The sequence below is a fragment of the Elaeis guineensis genome, chromosome 2 (genome assembly GCF_000442705.2).
Source record: "Elaeis guineensis isolate ETL-2024a chromosome 2, EG11, whole genome shotgun sequence".
Lineage (NCBI taxonomy): Eukaryota > Viridiplantae > Streptophyta > Magnoliopsida > Arecales > Arecaceae > Elaeis > Elaeis guineensis.
The window spans coordinates 15,057,192-15,074,224 of NC_025994.2; the positions used below are offsets into that span (position 1 = coordinate 15,057,192).

The window sequence follows — 17,033 nt, forward strand, 5'->3', positions numbered from 1 at the left end:
CTATAGCTCTCCGTAAAAGTATACGCTCTACTCGTAATCTTCATCCTATTTATAATTTCTTGAGCTATCATCATTTATCTTCTTCCCATTATGCCTTTGTTTCTGCCTTATCTTCCGTTTTTATTCCTAAAACTGTCTAAGAAGCACTTTTCCATCTAGGATGACGTCGGACGATAATTGATGAGATGGCAGTCTTGAAATCTAATAACACATGGACTCTTGTTCCTTCCCCTCCTGAAAAATCTACAGTTGGTTGTCGATGGATTTTTACTATTAAAGTGGGCCCTGATGGATAAGTGGATCGTTTGAAAGCACGTCTTGTGGCTAAGGGCTATAATCAGATCTTAGATCTTGATTATGGAGACACATTCTCCCCTGTTGTTAAGATGGTGTCTGTCCGGCTCTTGTTATCAATGGCTACCATGAACCATTGGCCTCTATATCAGCTGAACATCAAAAATATCTTTCTATATGGTGACTTGGAGGAAGTTTATATGGAGCAACCATCCGGATTTGTTGCTTAGGGGGAGACGAGTCTTATTTGCAAGTTACACAAATCGCTATATGGCCTTAAGCAGTCTCCCTGGGCATGGTTTGAAAGATTTAGTAAAGTCATACAGCAATTTAGCATGGTCCGTAGTGAGGCAGATCACTCTGTGTTTTATAAACATTCATCCTCTAATCTATGCATCTACCTTGTGGTCTATGTGGATGATATTGTCATTACAGGTGATGATCATGACGGTATCAAAGGCCTAAAGCAGCACTTGTTTCAACACTTCCAAACTAAGAACTTAAGCCGATTGCGATACTTCTTTGGGATTGAAGTAGCCCAATCAAAAACAGGCATTGCCATCTCTCAAAGGAAATATACCCTTGACATTCTGGAAGAGACTGAGATGCTAGATTGCAAACCAATCGATACTCCTATGGATCCAAACGTGAAACTTCTATCAGATCAGGAGGAGCCCTATTCAGACCCAGACAGGTATCGAAGACTGGTGGAAAAATTAAATTATCTCACCATGGCCAGATCAGACATATCCTTCGCTGTTAGTGTTGTAAGTCAGTTTCTTAACTCTCCTTGTGACAGTCATTGGAATGCAGTAGTTCGGATCTTAAGATATAGGTTCTCTCAAAAAAGGATTGATTTATGAAAATAGAGGCCACACAAATATTGTTGCATATACAGATGCAGATTGGACAGGATCCCCTAGTGATAGAAGATCGACTTCTGGGTACTATGTTCTTATTAGGGGCAATCTCATCTCATAGAAAAGCAAAAAGCATAATGTGATTGTCAAATCAAGTGCAGAAGCAAAATATTGAGCTATGACCCTTACCACGTGTGAACTTATATGGTTGAGACAACTATTTCAAGAATTGAAGTTTTGCAAGGTAGGCTCTATGAAACTCATTTGTGATAATCAAGCGGTCTTGCACATTACTTCCAATCCAGTCTCCCATGAGCGGACTAAACATATAGAGATTGACTGCCATTTCATCCGAGAAAAGATCATCTCTAGAGAAATCACTACCTCATTTGTGAATTCTAACGATCAACTAGCAGATATCTTCATCAAATTACTTCGAGGTCCGAGGGTAACATACATATGTAACAAGCTTGATGCATATGACATATACACACCAGCTTGACGAGGAGTGTTGATTGATATCCCTATATCCCTTAATTTGTGTTTGCAAATCAGGGATGTTGATTGATATTTCTATATCCCTTGACTTGTGTCTGCAAATCAGGGATTGTAATTTATTTCCATATCTAGAGTAGGAGATATTTGTCATTGATTTATTTCCTATTGTAATTGATTCGTTTTCTATTGTACCATGTAACCTCATATATAGATATAAGGTGCTTAGGAGACTTCTCCTTAAGCAATTCTGATTATCAACAGTCTTAAGTGATGTCATATATTTATATAGAGGAAGAATATCAAATAAAGAGGATTTTAACATGTTCTTCTAATGTATGATGAAATGATACCATATTCCTAAATTAAATCAGATATGTCGAGTCACTAAATGCAAAACTAATCAATTGCAACTCGCAGCCTTAAAATGGAATCTCATTCTCCACCTATGCAAGCAATCATAACTGTAAAGATAATGCTCAATCTCCTCTCTTCAATCTATCTAACGTGAACAACTAGTGGATCAACCTAACAGTCTTGCTAAAACTATTAAGCCATTAATAATAATAATAATAATAACAATAATAATAATACTAATAATGAGGTTGCACAAGGGTAGCATGCAACTTGGATTAGGCTCAACCAAAACTCACCTGCCCAACCCACTCATCGAGAAGCATTAGGCTGAGGTTTTATAACTTTGGGTTGGGCTGGGGCATAAAAATCTCAACCTGACCTAAAGTAATGTCAGGTTATGATTGACCTTCAACCCCATACATCTCAAAACCAATCCTAACACAACCAGGACACAACCCAACCTGATCCCACCCAATAACCCAAGCCAACCTAATATACAGATAAAAAGACAACTTATATTTATGTTTCCAATTCATATTTATGTTTTATATATAGGATGCATAATTTTATATATCTATACAGATATATCTTTAGTCTTGTTAGATTTATGTATAAGTATATTGATGAATGGATAAGGGTAGGGTTGGGTTAGGATTTGCCCTCAACCCAACCCAACCTATTCCACCCAAGTTGCAGCCCTAAATCTGATGTCCCAGCCTCTTCTAGGAAAAGGAAGGAAGAGCGGTCCTCCATAGGAGTTTTAGAACCCAAGTAATGAGATAGTTGAGGAGAAAAAAGGAGGGAGGGAAGGGGGGTAGAGCACTAGGGTACAGAGAAACCTAAGGCGGACCCTGAACACTATCTTTTGTTAGGCCTAAAAGTTGGTCCGGCAAGCCCATTCTGCTACCAGCCAATCCTAGCTATAAAAAAATGAATTTTGGGCTCGTTCTTTGGAGGGTAAATAACTTATCTGAAAATATTTATTTTCTTGGATAAGTATTTGCCAAGCAACATTTAGGCTGAATAATAATTTACCCATGTTCTTTCATATATTCGAAAATGATTTCGAAATCTATCATCTATGTTCTTTTGCATTACTACTTTCCCAGGTAAGTTACTAAGATCTATCTATATTTTTCATAATACCTTTTATTATATAAATATATCTATTTTATATTATAATTTATATTATATTATATCTAATTCAATATAATATTATAATATATAATATAATATAAATAATATATTTTATATTACTTTAATATACTATATTATATTATATATCATATAATACATATTATATAATATTATTGTATACTATATTGTAATGATAAATTATCTTATAATAATAGATTATATTATAATAAACTTATTATTATATTATATTATCATAATAATATAATATTACAATAACATAATATATTATTTTAAAATATATTATATTAGTATATGGAAATCAATATTATATTTTATTTTATTATAGTATATATTAATTTATTAGATTATATTATATATAATAATATACAATATAGATAATACAATATATTATAATTATTATATAGTTAGGGGTATTTTAGGAACAAAATAAAAAACATATTTTTTCGGCTGATGGGAAAATGACCTACCCACCTCCTGGGTGGGTAAGACTTTCTTCCCATTTCATGGGTTAATGCTCCTCATAGGAACATAACTTACCCATCTAGAGAAGCATAGAATATAGGTTAGTTGGTCGATGGAAAAGTTAACCAACTTTCCCACAATATTTACCCACTAAGGTCCGATTCTTTTGCATATAAATATCATGAGCAAGTTGATCAACTTTCCGTTGACCAACTTATACATGTTCTCACATTTCTTTAGATGGATAAATAATTTCCCATAGACAGCATTTATCCATAAAATGGGGGGAAGTCTTACCCACCTAGGAGGTGGGTAAGTCATTTTCCCATCAACCGAAAAAATAATCTTTTTTATAAAATAGGTAAAAGATTCTCAAGCCATTTTTCAATATATAAAAAAATATGAATAAATTATTTTCCTATCTAAATATTGTCTGAAAAATACTTATCCAGAAACATACAAATTCCTAGGTAAGTTTTTTTTATCCTCAAAAGAACGGGCCCTAAAAAATGGACCCTTTAAGATATGGACCTACCTAGTAACCTTAATATGTCATTACTAGGAGCTAAATATGCTAAAAACTAATAGTTTAACTCAGAGCTCACAAATAACAAATAAGATGCTAAAGAAATTATATACAATTAAAAAGCCTAGTAAGTTTCCACCTTGCATAAGAAAATGCATGAGTATTTCCATAGTATGCAATAAGCATACAAATTTGAAGATTCAAAAATTCAAACATACCTCTCCTGCTCAATTAACCTCAAAAGACCGGTGACAATCTTGTGTTCAACTTCTGGACATAAGGAGAGGTGCTTCCGAAACAACTGCAACCCCATGTCCCACAATGACCGAACATTTGGGGTTTGCTTGACATAAGTTCTATCAAGATATAACGCTATACCACGTATCATCAACATTTGGTCACAAAAATCCTGCCAGCATTTTTCAACTAATGATAAAAATACAACCAAGTCAGGGCTCTGACCAACCAATGCGAATAGTGTTGTTGAAATATGTACTTCACATTCCTTCTCTATACGTTGATAAAGATTTCCTCCCATCTTGTGTAAACAAAGATCACTGACAGCCTGTTTTGGAAAGGAAAAAAAAAAACAGAGATGGTTATTTTGTCATAAATAATGAAAGAAATAACAAGTAGAGGCATCATGGCTTATAAAACAAGCCAATATTGGAAATTTCACCTGATAAAGCTTTTCAGAGTCGCAAGGATCAGGCTGCTTCAAAAATATAGCTGTAATAGCAGACTTCAATGTTGCCCATGTATCTTCTTCAAAATTTGTTGGCAGAGTCGGCTTCCCTATATAAGAACAAAAAGAAAACAATATAAGCTCTTAGAATTTAAGAAAATTTTAAGGGGGAAAACACTTGGGAAGTTCTATGAGTCATGAATGAACAAGCAAGTCCACGGTTAAGGTGAAGAGCCTCTTACTGTAAGTTATTCATCCTCCTCAGTAATCCTCTTTTCTACATTAAATTTCTAATACAGTTTCTTCTGTTGCCACTAAAATTTATACAATGACCCAAAAAAAAAAAAAAAGATCCATCAAAAATCAAAAGAAACCGAAGCAGTGGGATGTTGACCAAATAAATGGGAAAAAAAAGGATTACATATCAATTGTACACCAAGACAGTATTACCAGAGTTTTTAGTTCCTGCTGGTCAAACAAAAATTAATTTCTATTTTCCCCTAATGATACTGTTACTAACAAGCCTATACCAATTTTTCCGCATAATCTTTTCTTTTATGGCTATTTGTGCGCAAATGACATGACATCTTAGTTATATTCCAAATTGTAAAATGAGCAAATAAATGGACACCTCTTTGCACTAAAGAAAAGAAATTAGTGCTTTAACAAACAAAGAACAACTTATCCCAACTACTTGGTGTCGCCAAATGAATTTGTGAACATTTATAAGACATAACCTTAAAACTAACATGTTTTATGAGGAACCATCTCTAGCATATGGTAGATGGGCATAAACTATTGTACTCATACAGGCACCCTGATGAAAAAAGTAAACCTATGCTCTAGATGAACCTTTTAATTTCAAACAAATCAATAGGTCTACAATCTTCCCACTTTTACATGTTTAATTTTCACATAACAAGCAGAATTTAAGCTTACATGGTACAATTTTTTTTAAAAAAAAAATTATATGTGCATATTAATTAGCATAAATTTTGAAAGAGCTCATTCTGGCCAAATGAAACCAACTAAAAAGTTGGAGAAAATCCATTAGCAAATAGAGAAAAGAAGGATCGAGAAGATGAGAGAGAAGACACCATAGGCTGCCATGATTGTGACCCAACAGATTTAAAGAGCAATTTCCTCATTATAGCCAGTATTTAGATACCATACAATGCAGATATGAATTGGTGTAAAAATCTGATGTTAAAAGCATAGATTGCATTACTAAATGAACAAAAATTGGTTGCAAGCCTAGCATTGGCATCATGATAAAGCCTATGAGGAAAAAAGAGAGATGTGATGTCTCAGGCTAAGGCTTCAACTGGATATACATCTTATGCCTGATTTCATATTTTATACCAAAAAAAAAAAGAAAAAGAATGAGACAAAAAGAACGAAAGACAAGGAACACGAGGGCCACGGTTGTGATGAGATGAGATGAGGAAAAGAAAGGCGCATAATCAGAGTTAGAATTTTTTTTGTTTTTTTTAAAGGAGGATTGGTACAATTCTATACAGGTATACTGCTGCCATCTACCATGGACTCAAAGAGGACAACTGATGCAATGCACAAGCAAATGAATTGGTTAGCAAGGGTGGGTTTGACAGAAACAATGTAGTAAATACCTGGAATGTTGTGCATCCTGACATGAGCTTATATTTACAAATGTCAGGGAAAGAAAGGAAGAAAGAAAGACTTGCTATTGTGAAGAGTACAGCTGCATTTTAACAGTTGATAGATTCATTTGTCGTCCATTTGGAGTAGGGGAAAAAAAAGGGATGGAAGACAGAAAGAAAAAGGAGAAAAATAAAAATAAGGCCTGTCTAGTTTAAGGTCTAGAAAAAAATAAAGGAAGAAGGAAGTTGATTAAGTGTTTTATATTGCTCTTGTTGGCTGCAGCTGATTTTTGCAAATGTAATTATTGCTTGTATCATGAAAGAGAAGTAAAAAGTGCGCAAGAGAGAATGGTAGGAAGAAGCAAGAGAAAAGAGCAAGATGTGAACACATTTCCCAAATTTCAAATAGTCAAGTTGAAGAAAACTGAATTGCAACATTCACCCTTAACAAAGTCTCGATACAACAAAATTTATTTAACCTATGACCTTTTAAAACTATCATTTCTCAGAAAAAAAGGACTCGGCAAATAGATATTTGATTTCGAGATGCCTCTAGGACCAATTCTGATTCAGGAGTCCTCAATTCAGAAAAGAGAAGGCTAACCCAATCTGACATGAGTTTGGGGTGATCAATCAATGAATGAATTCAATTGTACCGGAAAAATACATTTATTGACTAACACTTCCAAAGTCAATTTACTGCCATCAAGCCATCTCCTTTGCGAAGAAATCCACATCTGTTCAAGACAATTCCCCTATGCCAAGAGAGCGGTCATCACAAGAATCTCGCTATTGTTGGCCGTACTTTGGTTTACCTTGCTCAATCAGCACTGCAAGCAAAACAAGAGCAGCAAGATCAAGCAGGCAGAGAGGATTGATATCAGTCGTAAGCTTGTGTAGACTGTTTAGCAGTCAGACTAGAGGGAGAAAAAGCAGCAATGGAAGGCCTTATTCTTCCATAGAAAGTCAGAAGAGACGAAAAAGACCAAGCCAGCCAGACATGGCTCATTCAACTGGAAGAGCGAGGGAACCCACATGAACTCACTCACTCCATTAGATAGACAAGCAAGCATCTTTGCCAGACTTCAAGAATGATAGATTCAAAGAATGCCTTTTGAGGCAATGAATGATGGTGTCTTTCACTAGTCTGAACCCTGCAAAGAAGAAGAATCCATCCTTGAATCCTAACTTGGACACACTACAAATCTCAAAACACTGATTGCCTAGAACTTCAAATCTTTTGTCTCAAGTGAAAAGTATTTCGATAAGCATTCCTCTTCAGAGAGGAAATCGATTAAGTCAATCTGCTTGATGGTGTAGTCGAAGTCTGATCGATTGATGAATGGAAGCTAACCTGTCCTTGAGTCCATCAAAGCCGACTGTGAAGTTGGGGCGCATTGCCCTTTAGAGCAAAAACAAGCACATGATGGATCATTCATTCATCTTTGATTCTCTCCCTCCCAACAGTGGACCTTTTTCTTCCCCTTCACATCTTGAGATGCTCGCAAGTAAGAGTTTGGAATTCAACCGACTTCTGACTACCATAAATCACATCACTTCTCTTTCAGTGAAGAGAAGGAGTCCACCTGAACCAGAAGATCAACCCAGTCAAAAAAAAGTAAGTTTGTCTCCACCAACCATAGATGAATGGAGGTTCAGGAAGGAAGAAGGTAACTCCTGATGCCTTGAATAATCTTCCAATTCCCCACACCAAAACAAAAATTAAAAAACCTTGTTCTAAATAGTTCTACAACGAAATGACTTCTCGGAAATATGCTAAAAGTTGGCCCTTTGATAGATTTAAAAATGCACTGAGGATTCAAAAAATTAAAAAAAAAAATTCTCTAGAATAAAATTTGCATCATTTATGTACACCTCTTTCACTGCTTCTAACCTTGTAAGATAAAACCACTTTCCTATTATCAATAATATTATTTTTCTTTGCTCTTTTCTTCCCTATCAATTCTTCCCTTTTGCCTTATTTATCTTCTCTTTTCTCATCTGCTAATTTGGGACAATTTCAACATGCTCTAGCAAATTAGATTACATTTGAATATCAAAAATAATAAAGTAAAATAAGTTAGAGCTAGTTTATGTAATCCATTTCCATTGCAACACTACTTGAATTCTCTTGGCTGGTTAGATATTACCCAAAGCTTCTAGGACATACTAGTCGAAATCCTAGTTTTACAAGTTCTAAAGAATTTCTGACAAATAGTCATATCTACACTGGCACTTTATATCATCAACATCCACCTCGAGGTTTCTTCTGTTGCTTGTGAATGCCACAAAAGCTTCAAATATTCACACACATCTTCCCTGATGCATAAGAGGTCTCATAACATGAGGTTTTGTTAAACCATGAATGTTTGGGTGAGAGATGAATATGCTACATTCTCACCGGTAGATAATTTTCTACCACTGAAACCAATGAGGAAAAGACTGCCCCTGATATATAACTTCAGGTTTCTAGTAACTGAGGGCTACATCAGATGTTTTTTGATGGAGCACCAAATAGAAATCTGATAGTTATAATTTGTAATCTGGATGTTAGAATGAAATATTTTATAAAAATCTATATGTCCATCTCCATGATTAGCTTCTCTGGTTCTTGAGACTTTTATCAAGTCATAACCAGTGTAAGAAGAGAACACTTTTTTAACAAATTCTCGTACTGCCTGAACAAAAGCAGCATACAAATATATGATGCACTTAAGACCAATTAGAATAACCTAACTAATTAAAATGTAAAATAATTTTCTTAGCAAGATTAGGAAACTATGATAGTCATCATTAAACCAACTGCTCTGTGTCATTTCACCAAAGTAGCGTTTGGTGACCCAAATGAGATCACTACGGTGATCGAAGATCACCAATGATCTAAATCCTGCAGTGATCTGATCCCTAGTGATCTAAGGTCACTGTATTTGATAGGCTATTGTCCAATGATGAAAGATTCTCAAGTATCTATGAGTAACCTGTTTGATATTCCATAGGAATCCAAGATCACTGACCATATAATACCAAAACTATCCAATGATATATTCTATAAAAATATATTTATTAGTTCTATAAATTATTAATCCTATAAAAATATATTAATTATTATTATATGATTAATATTTTTTATTTATATTTATAATATATTATTTATTAACATACATATTTATTTTGATTAGAAAAATAAGGCAAATAGAAGTAATTTATTATATACTTTTATAATATAAATATTAAGTATAATAAGATATTTCTTACAATAAGATATTTCTGCTCTAATTTAAAATTATAATTGAATGATAATATGACAATAATATGAGTAATAATATACTATAATATAATATATATCATAAATATAATTTATAATATCAATATAATATAATATCAAATATATAATATTGATATAATATATTAACGATATATTGATATACCATTTTTTCACTAGATTGAGGGGTATTTTTGTCCTTAAATTTCAGCCCAAGATCACTGCCCGAGGTGATGTTAGATTTTTGACTTCAAAGACAGATATCCCATCACTAGAGTGGACAGTGATTTGAGAAGGATATTTAAGATCACTGCCATATAGAATCACCATGTATAACCAAACACGGTGATCTCATCACCTCCATCCGCATCACCCTTAATCTTGGATGGATTACCCCATACCAAAACCCCCCCCAAAAAGACTTATCAACAACAGAAGTGATGGCAAACATGGACCTTCTACAGTGTCACCAAACATAGAAGTATGTAAAAGATAAGTGGCTGATCCCTCTCCTTCTGAGCTATGAGGACCAAAAATAAGAGAATGCAGATCTTTAAAGATAAAAAGTAGAGATCACTATAAGCATTTACATCACCTTGCCAGTACAAGTCTGTAATTTTTTTAAAAAAAAACAGGAAACTTCAAAATTTTTCACTGAAACCCTAGGTGAAGAGCAACTACCAAGGAACATCTAGAAATCTTCCCTAGGGTTATACACCAACATGGGCCAGTGTCCATGTACGAGTCATGCCTGATGGCACAAAACAAAAGTGCAAGAAGAGCACCGGCCAATTACTGCAGAGAATTTTCCCATTTTAAATCCAAGGAAGCACATATTCGGATTGCTCCGTAAAAACAGGCATATGATAGGATTAAAATGGTTATTTACATAGAGAGAATAGCAAAAGATTATGAAAAAGACCAACTAAGGAGAAATCTTTATGCGACAAATATTTAATAAAACAAATAAATTTTTGCCACTGCACAACCAGCGAACTCAACAACAGAAATAATGGAGAAGATGAATCTCCTACACTGCTATCAAATAGGCAAGCATTTAAAGATGTGTGGCTGAACGGGCCTTAGAGCTGTTGGGACCAAAAAAAAATACGGATTCCCGAAAGTACAAAACACTGCGAGGATTTCAGCCACAGTCCAGTCTGAATCAGATACAAAAAAATTGCATCCTTACAGGAAAGTTTGAAATTCTTTGCTGCAACTCTAGGCGAAGACCAACCTAACCAACACCTCCTAGGAATTCTCCCCAAGGAATACAAATCAACCTCGATGAGATTCCGAATACAAACAATTTCCCGGGGAGAAAACTGAAGACAGGAAGAACATGAGCCACTCACATCCGTGAATTTTCCAGTTTTAAATACAATAAAGCAGAGATTCAGCTTCCCCGCAAAATTAGGTTTATGATCGGAAAAGAGCAATTCACGCAGAGAGAATAAGAAAAAAATCATTGAAATGATCGATTAAGAGGAAATCTTTAGAGGGCAAAATATCAGATACTAGGGAATCGATCCACCTGGAATTGAAGCGACGAAAGAACCAACGGCAAACGGGATACCTTTAACGAGCTTGATGATGAGCTGCTTCTTGGCCAACGGCTGAGGAGGGGTAGCCTTCTTCCTGGAGAGGTTGGCAGCGACGCCGGTGGAGGTGATGGCAGTGGATGCGCCAGCCTTGAGGTCCTCCTGGTCTACGAGCATGGGGTCCTCCTCCCCGGCGGGTTGGGCGGCCGCCTCCGCCGCCGCCGCGGGGTCGAAGTGGGTGCTGTGGGGATGGAGGCCGTTCTTCTCCCTCTCGACAGCAGCGGCGGCGGGCGGCTGGGACTTGAACTTCTTCATGGCGGAGGAGGAGGTGGCGGATGGAGAGACTGGGCTTCCAATGACTCCGCCGGAGGAGGTGCTGTGGGTAGTGGTCCTGCCGCCGCCGCTGCTGCTGACGCTGGAGAGGGGCCGCTTTGCGCGAGTCATCAATCAATCGTAGAAGCGCATGGCGAGGATTCGACAGCGGGGAAGAGAAAGGGAGGGAGGGAGCTCGGAGGCGGAGATCGGGGGAGAGGGGAGACGAGGGCAGAGGAACGGGAGAGGAATGGGGGATAGAACCGAGAGTGCGAGAGAACGAGAAAACCAAAAACGCCCAATTCAATCCTCTTTATTCGAGGGGGAAATAGAACGGGTTAGGGGGTTTGCGGCCGGCGAGACCAGGGTCTCGGGACTGGCTCGAGCCAGCGCAAGGACACCGACACTGCATCTCATTGGGTCGGGTGTATGAGTTTCTTCACGGTTGAAGGACTAGAAGATTGAAGCCACAGCCTGATGATGGCCATGGATCCGGAGTAGTATCTTTAAAGGAGAATTCATCTTCCTTCGCGCGAATCCACCGTTGGATCACCCACCGCACAGCTCTCAAAGCACTCTAAATCCACCATTCATTTTATTATTTGCCAAAAATGACCGGTGGATGATCCGACGGTGGATTTGCACAAAGGAGTGAAATCTTTTTTCATGTGAAAAAGATATATCGGACCCAATGGTTATAATTTTTCAATATAGATCATGCCTATAAATTGTATTTGATTGCTATGATGGATATAATTGTATATTATCACATGATTTATTGGTTCGCAAAAAAGATCATGGATAAGCTAATGTTGACAAACTTTTATTCATAATGCCGAAAAACCTAAATACCCCCATTCCAAATCAGCTGCAAATCTCAGCCATCATCTTCTCTTAATCTCGAGCGGATGTCTCTAGACCCCCATTAATGGTGCTCACCTCCGAAACCATCAACAACAGCAATGGTGGCCTATCCTTACCTAAAATCAAATTCTTTTCCAGATCTCAGGTAGACGGCTTTGTGTCCCTTCTCTCCTCTATTCAATAAATCACGATCATTTTCCACGTCGCCTTGACGACGGTGGCCCACCCTAACTCCAAGACAACTCTTTCCCTAGATCTCAAGTGGACAATTCAAAGAGGAGGCCCTCAATCTCGTACATGACTGCATACATTCTATTCAACTCAACCTCACATCATCTAAAACCATCTCAACATTCTCTTTAGTCAATGAAATTATCGAGCTTGAATGTATTCTAACTTGAACCAATATTGAAATTTATTATATTAAAAAAATCATATTTCATCATCAAAATAAATCTATTAATTAGTTATCTGCCCATCTTCTTCTCCCACGAGGCCAAGCAAATTGAAAGAACACTTAAGGTCAGTTTGGCCTTTGTTCTATTCCCAAGTTTATCCGAAACAAGGATGGATAACGATTAGTAAGATAATTGAATTGTTGGACGCTACCTTATCCATCAAATGATCAAAAAGAAACTAATATTTATTTATTTATTTATTGAAATAACATAAAGTTAGAGAAAAGAGTATCTTGGGGAAGGTCAAGCTAGAAGTAGAGTTGAATAAGACTGATCGTTGTGGATAAGCTTGGTACTTTGAACCCATGACAAGAATTCATTTCACAAAATAGGTCTTAATTGAAAAATTTTTGATAGTTCGATGATTTAATTGTGCTAAATTAAAGTTCAGAGAAAATTGAAAATCTTTAAAAAGTTTTTAATTTTTAGCATAATTAATCCATTCAAAAATTGTCTACCAAGTCTTCAAATACATGAAGATTGTTTTTCATATTTTGGCATTTTTTCTAGTTGCCTTCTTCCTCCCTTCAAAGTGCATTAAAGTCTATATATTGTGGACTTTTTTTCTTTTGGGTTTTTTTGCCTGTTGATTGAAAGAGGTGTATAAATTATTTTGTGGATTTCAGGTCTGGAAATCTAGTAATTAGGCATCCCGTAGATCTCAAGCTTTTAGTAGATTCATATCCAAAGTAGAACTCAACTTTTGTATCATTACCAAATACCTTTCACATTTTTTGTGTTCCTTTACAAGTATCTCCATCTTGCCACCTTCGAATGTTATGTTATTATTGTTATCTTTTATTCTAATGGAATGAAAGTAGCATGCTTGATATCCTTCAGCATATTGCTCATATTTGAAGCTATAATTAAGGTTCCCACTTGGATTGAGAATGTAGCATTTTATAGATCTAAAATTAGACCCTTTGTGTGAGGAGATGATGGTACAAGAATTGTTACTATTACTATTATTTTTCTATGGTGACTTTGAGCAAACATTACATTTGCTATCAGTGATTATTATTTATTTTTTCAATTGTTTTTTTATGATAAATAGAAAAGAGAATGATATTTTTATTTTAATGCTATCCAAGATAGCATTTTAAAAATTGAGATTGCTGCCATGTCCTCATCCTTTTGTATCCTCAAATGTGTCAGGTTTTTTTTTTTTTTGATGATGTAGATGGCTACGATCGATTGACTTCTTTAGTGGATCAATGCAAAAATTTTATTTTTCATATATCATAACTTACTAACCATTTTATTTGGATTGATTATGATGTATTGGAGAAAGCATGTCATTTGAAGTGTAAAAAAAAAAGATTTATGAAATCAAGCAGAAGCTTATTGGTTTCACATATGCCTTGCTCATACGAAACTGACCACCTAGGATTTTCTAAAAGATTTTTTATATTGCTTTATATGCCATTTTAAACAACCAATTAATTCTAAATACTTGGATCAACATATAGATAACCTTTGAAGTGGAACTCCATCATGAATCAAATTGTTTGCTCGCAATGGTGTATAGTATGGAGTGTTACACACAAATCCATAGCTTAAAAACTTTAGAGCACAATGAGAGAGGGAGAGAGAGAGGGGGAGAGAGAGCTTTCTTAAAATATTTTTTGACTCTTGGCTTCCTTACATTAAGCTTGGGTGGAGGCCTATGTATAGGAGTTTCTTCATGAATCTCACAATAAATGAGCCATCTGATTAACTCAATTTATTCAGCCAATTCATGACTTTCGGTTAGCAAAAGTTTGACTCTTCAATTATAAAATGTTTGGCTTTCTAATTATCAAGCTATATTATTGTCTAGATATATCAACCTAAGAGGGGGGAGATGGTGTGAATTAGATTTTTTTGAAAAAAATAAATAAATATATGCTCAAATAATAGAATATAAATGTGATGGTGAGGTACTAAGATGAAATTAAATACAGTAGCATAAAATGAATAGAAATCAATAACACAAGCATAAAAATAGTAAATTTATAGTAGTTCAGTACTAAATTAAGCACTGCATCCATTCTCCAAGACTTCTCATTTGAAAATTTTAACCATAATCACTTCTTAGTTATAGTCCAATTATTTTATTCAGACTCATGATAAAATTCAATTGGATTTACTAAGGCTTACCAACTACAACCTTTCCATCTAAGTCCTCCAAGACTTAATCAAATACAATCATCTAATTGTAGGCTTGGACCCGTCTTAACCCCTAAGTTTTTTTACCAAAGAATTTGTTACAACATAAGAATATAATAAATAAATAATTTAAAGTTTAAAACATAAACTCTTTTAAGCTTAAAGAAGTTATTGATGAAGCCTCTTGAATGCGTTAACTTCCTCCTGAATTACTTGAGAAAGAGGCTTGAGAGAATGCTTTAAATTAGTGCTTGTTGGTAGCTCACACAATGAATGCATCTAAGCTCTCTTCTCAAATAAATTAAATGTTAGGAGGTGGAAATTGATTGTTCTCTAGGGTTCTCATTCTTTTTCAATTTTTTTATCCTAATTAGAGTGCTTAGATGTATTCTCCAATTAAATTTCTTGCTTAAATATGTCAAAAAATGGTTGTAAAAGGTAAAGTGATCATTGGACAGCTCAAACTAGCCATTAGAACCATTTTTTGGCCGTTGGAGATGTTTTAAAAAACTAGTCATTGAACTGTCAGATGCAAAAGGGTTGACTCATGATCTTCAAGGTCGACTCATCTTGATTAAGAGTTGACTCGTAAAGCTCTAAGTCTCAGGATAGCTCTCTATCGTTTGGACTACAACCATTTTAGGGATTAACTCGACTGCTATTCGAATCGATTCGTGAAATGCTATGGTCGATTCGGAAATGGATAATTTTTCACTATTCATTGTCTTTATCCTGAGACTAATCAGAGGTTGACTCATATTCTAGTGGGTCAATTCGAGCTCTAATAGTATTTCACTGCTCTCTATCTTCTTTCTGAGACCATTCTAGGGTCGATTCTTGTCTTGTTGAGGTCAAATCAAGTTTAGATAATTTTTCGCAACTCTCTATCTTCTCTCTAAGATCATTTTGGGGTTGACTCCTATCCTACTAGGATTAACTCAAGCTCTGTCAGAGTCGACTCAAGATGTACTAGGATCGATCCTTGAAAGATTCTAATTTTTATAGCTCTCTATCTGACATCCTGAGACTATATTAGGGTCAACCCAAGTTTTCTTGAGGTCGACTTATAGATTGTGCTAGTATTGCCCAGTTAAGCAATCTAAGAAGAGGGTGAATAAGATTCTTAAAAAATTTTAAGTGATATGTGATATAATAAATGTGCTTTTGAAAATACAAGTGATATGTAGTGGCAAATATAGAAAGTATGCAAGATAAAAAATCAAATAAGAGCATTCAAGCCCAAGAGAGCAAGTTAAGAGATCAAAGCATCGTGAACATAAAGATTTATTATGATTCAATACTAAATTCAGCACCTACATTCACTCTCTAAGCTCCTACTTTGAAATTTCAATTCACTAATCATTCTCACATGATTATGACAGCGGATCCCATCGACCAAGCATCCTAACCTTTTTCAAGCTAGTCACTCATTTCTTTGGTACGAGCACACCCAACACACTCCATTTCGATGTATGGATCAATCTTTCCCTGGGCTTTGGCACATCCAAAACTTATTCCCTCAAGTATAAGGAAGATACAACAAGAAACAATCAAAGCTTCTAAATAAAAACAATAATAACAATAAGAGCACTTTACACAACAAGAGAGGAGCCTTTAAATGTACTACTCCACTGGAAGAGAGTAATGAACCACTTAGGAGAGATGGTTAGAGTTGAAATAAATACTTCTTTCACTAGATGCTTTAATCGCTTTGGAGAATATTTTTTCTTGATTTTTGATGTATTTTTCTCTCATTTTAAAAGTTTTTACACCCTTAATGAATGTTGGAGAACCATTACTAGTTGTTTAAAGCTATTGAAGAGTAGTTGAATGGCATTAATATATCAATTTTAGACTGAAAAATAAGTCATTATAGTCTGTTCAGGCCTAGGGATTGACATAGAGGTCATCCCCCATCATGAGGATCGACACAGGGGCCATCTCCTATGGAAAAATAGAGAAACATATCTCTATTTGGTCCTGTGGTTCAAC

The 17,033-nt window shown here is 35.4% G+C and overlaps 1 protein-coding gene across 2 annotated transcripts in view; it reads right to left on the reverse strand.

Moving 5' to 3' along the window:
* Positions 1–11,843, reverse strand: part of LOC105059632 (cullin-4-like) — a 32,850-nt gene extending 21,007 nt beyond the window's left edge. The window contains exons 1-3 of one of the 2 annotated variants that reach the window (XM_010943009.4): positions 11,295–11,843; positions 4,832–4,947; positions 4,371–4,717 (exon numbers count right to left, since the gene is read on the reverse strand). In XM_010943009.4, coding sequence (XP_010941311.2) covers positions 4,371–4,717; positions 4,832–4,947; positions 11,295–11,703 — 872 coding nt within the window. In that variant the 5' untranslated portion in view covers positions 11,704–11,843. Of the gene's footprint in view, positions 1–4,370; positions 4,718–4,831; positions 4,948–7,810; positions 7,842–11,294 lie in introns of those variants that run through there. The other variant, XM_073251599.1, reaches the window with a different exon arrangement.
* Positions 11,844–17,033: the final 5,190 nt, after the last annotated feature.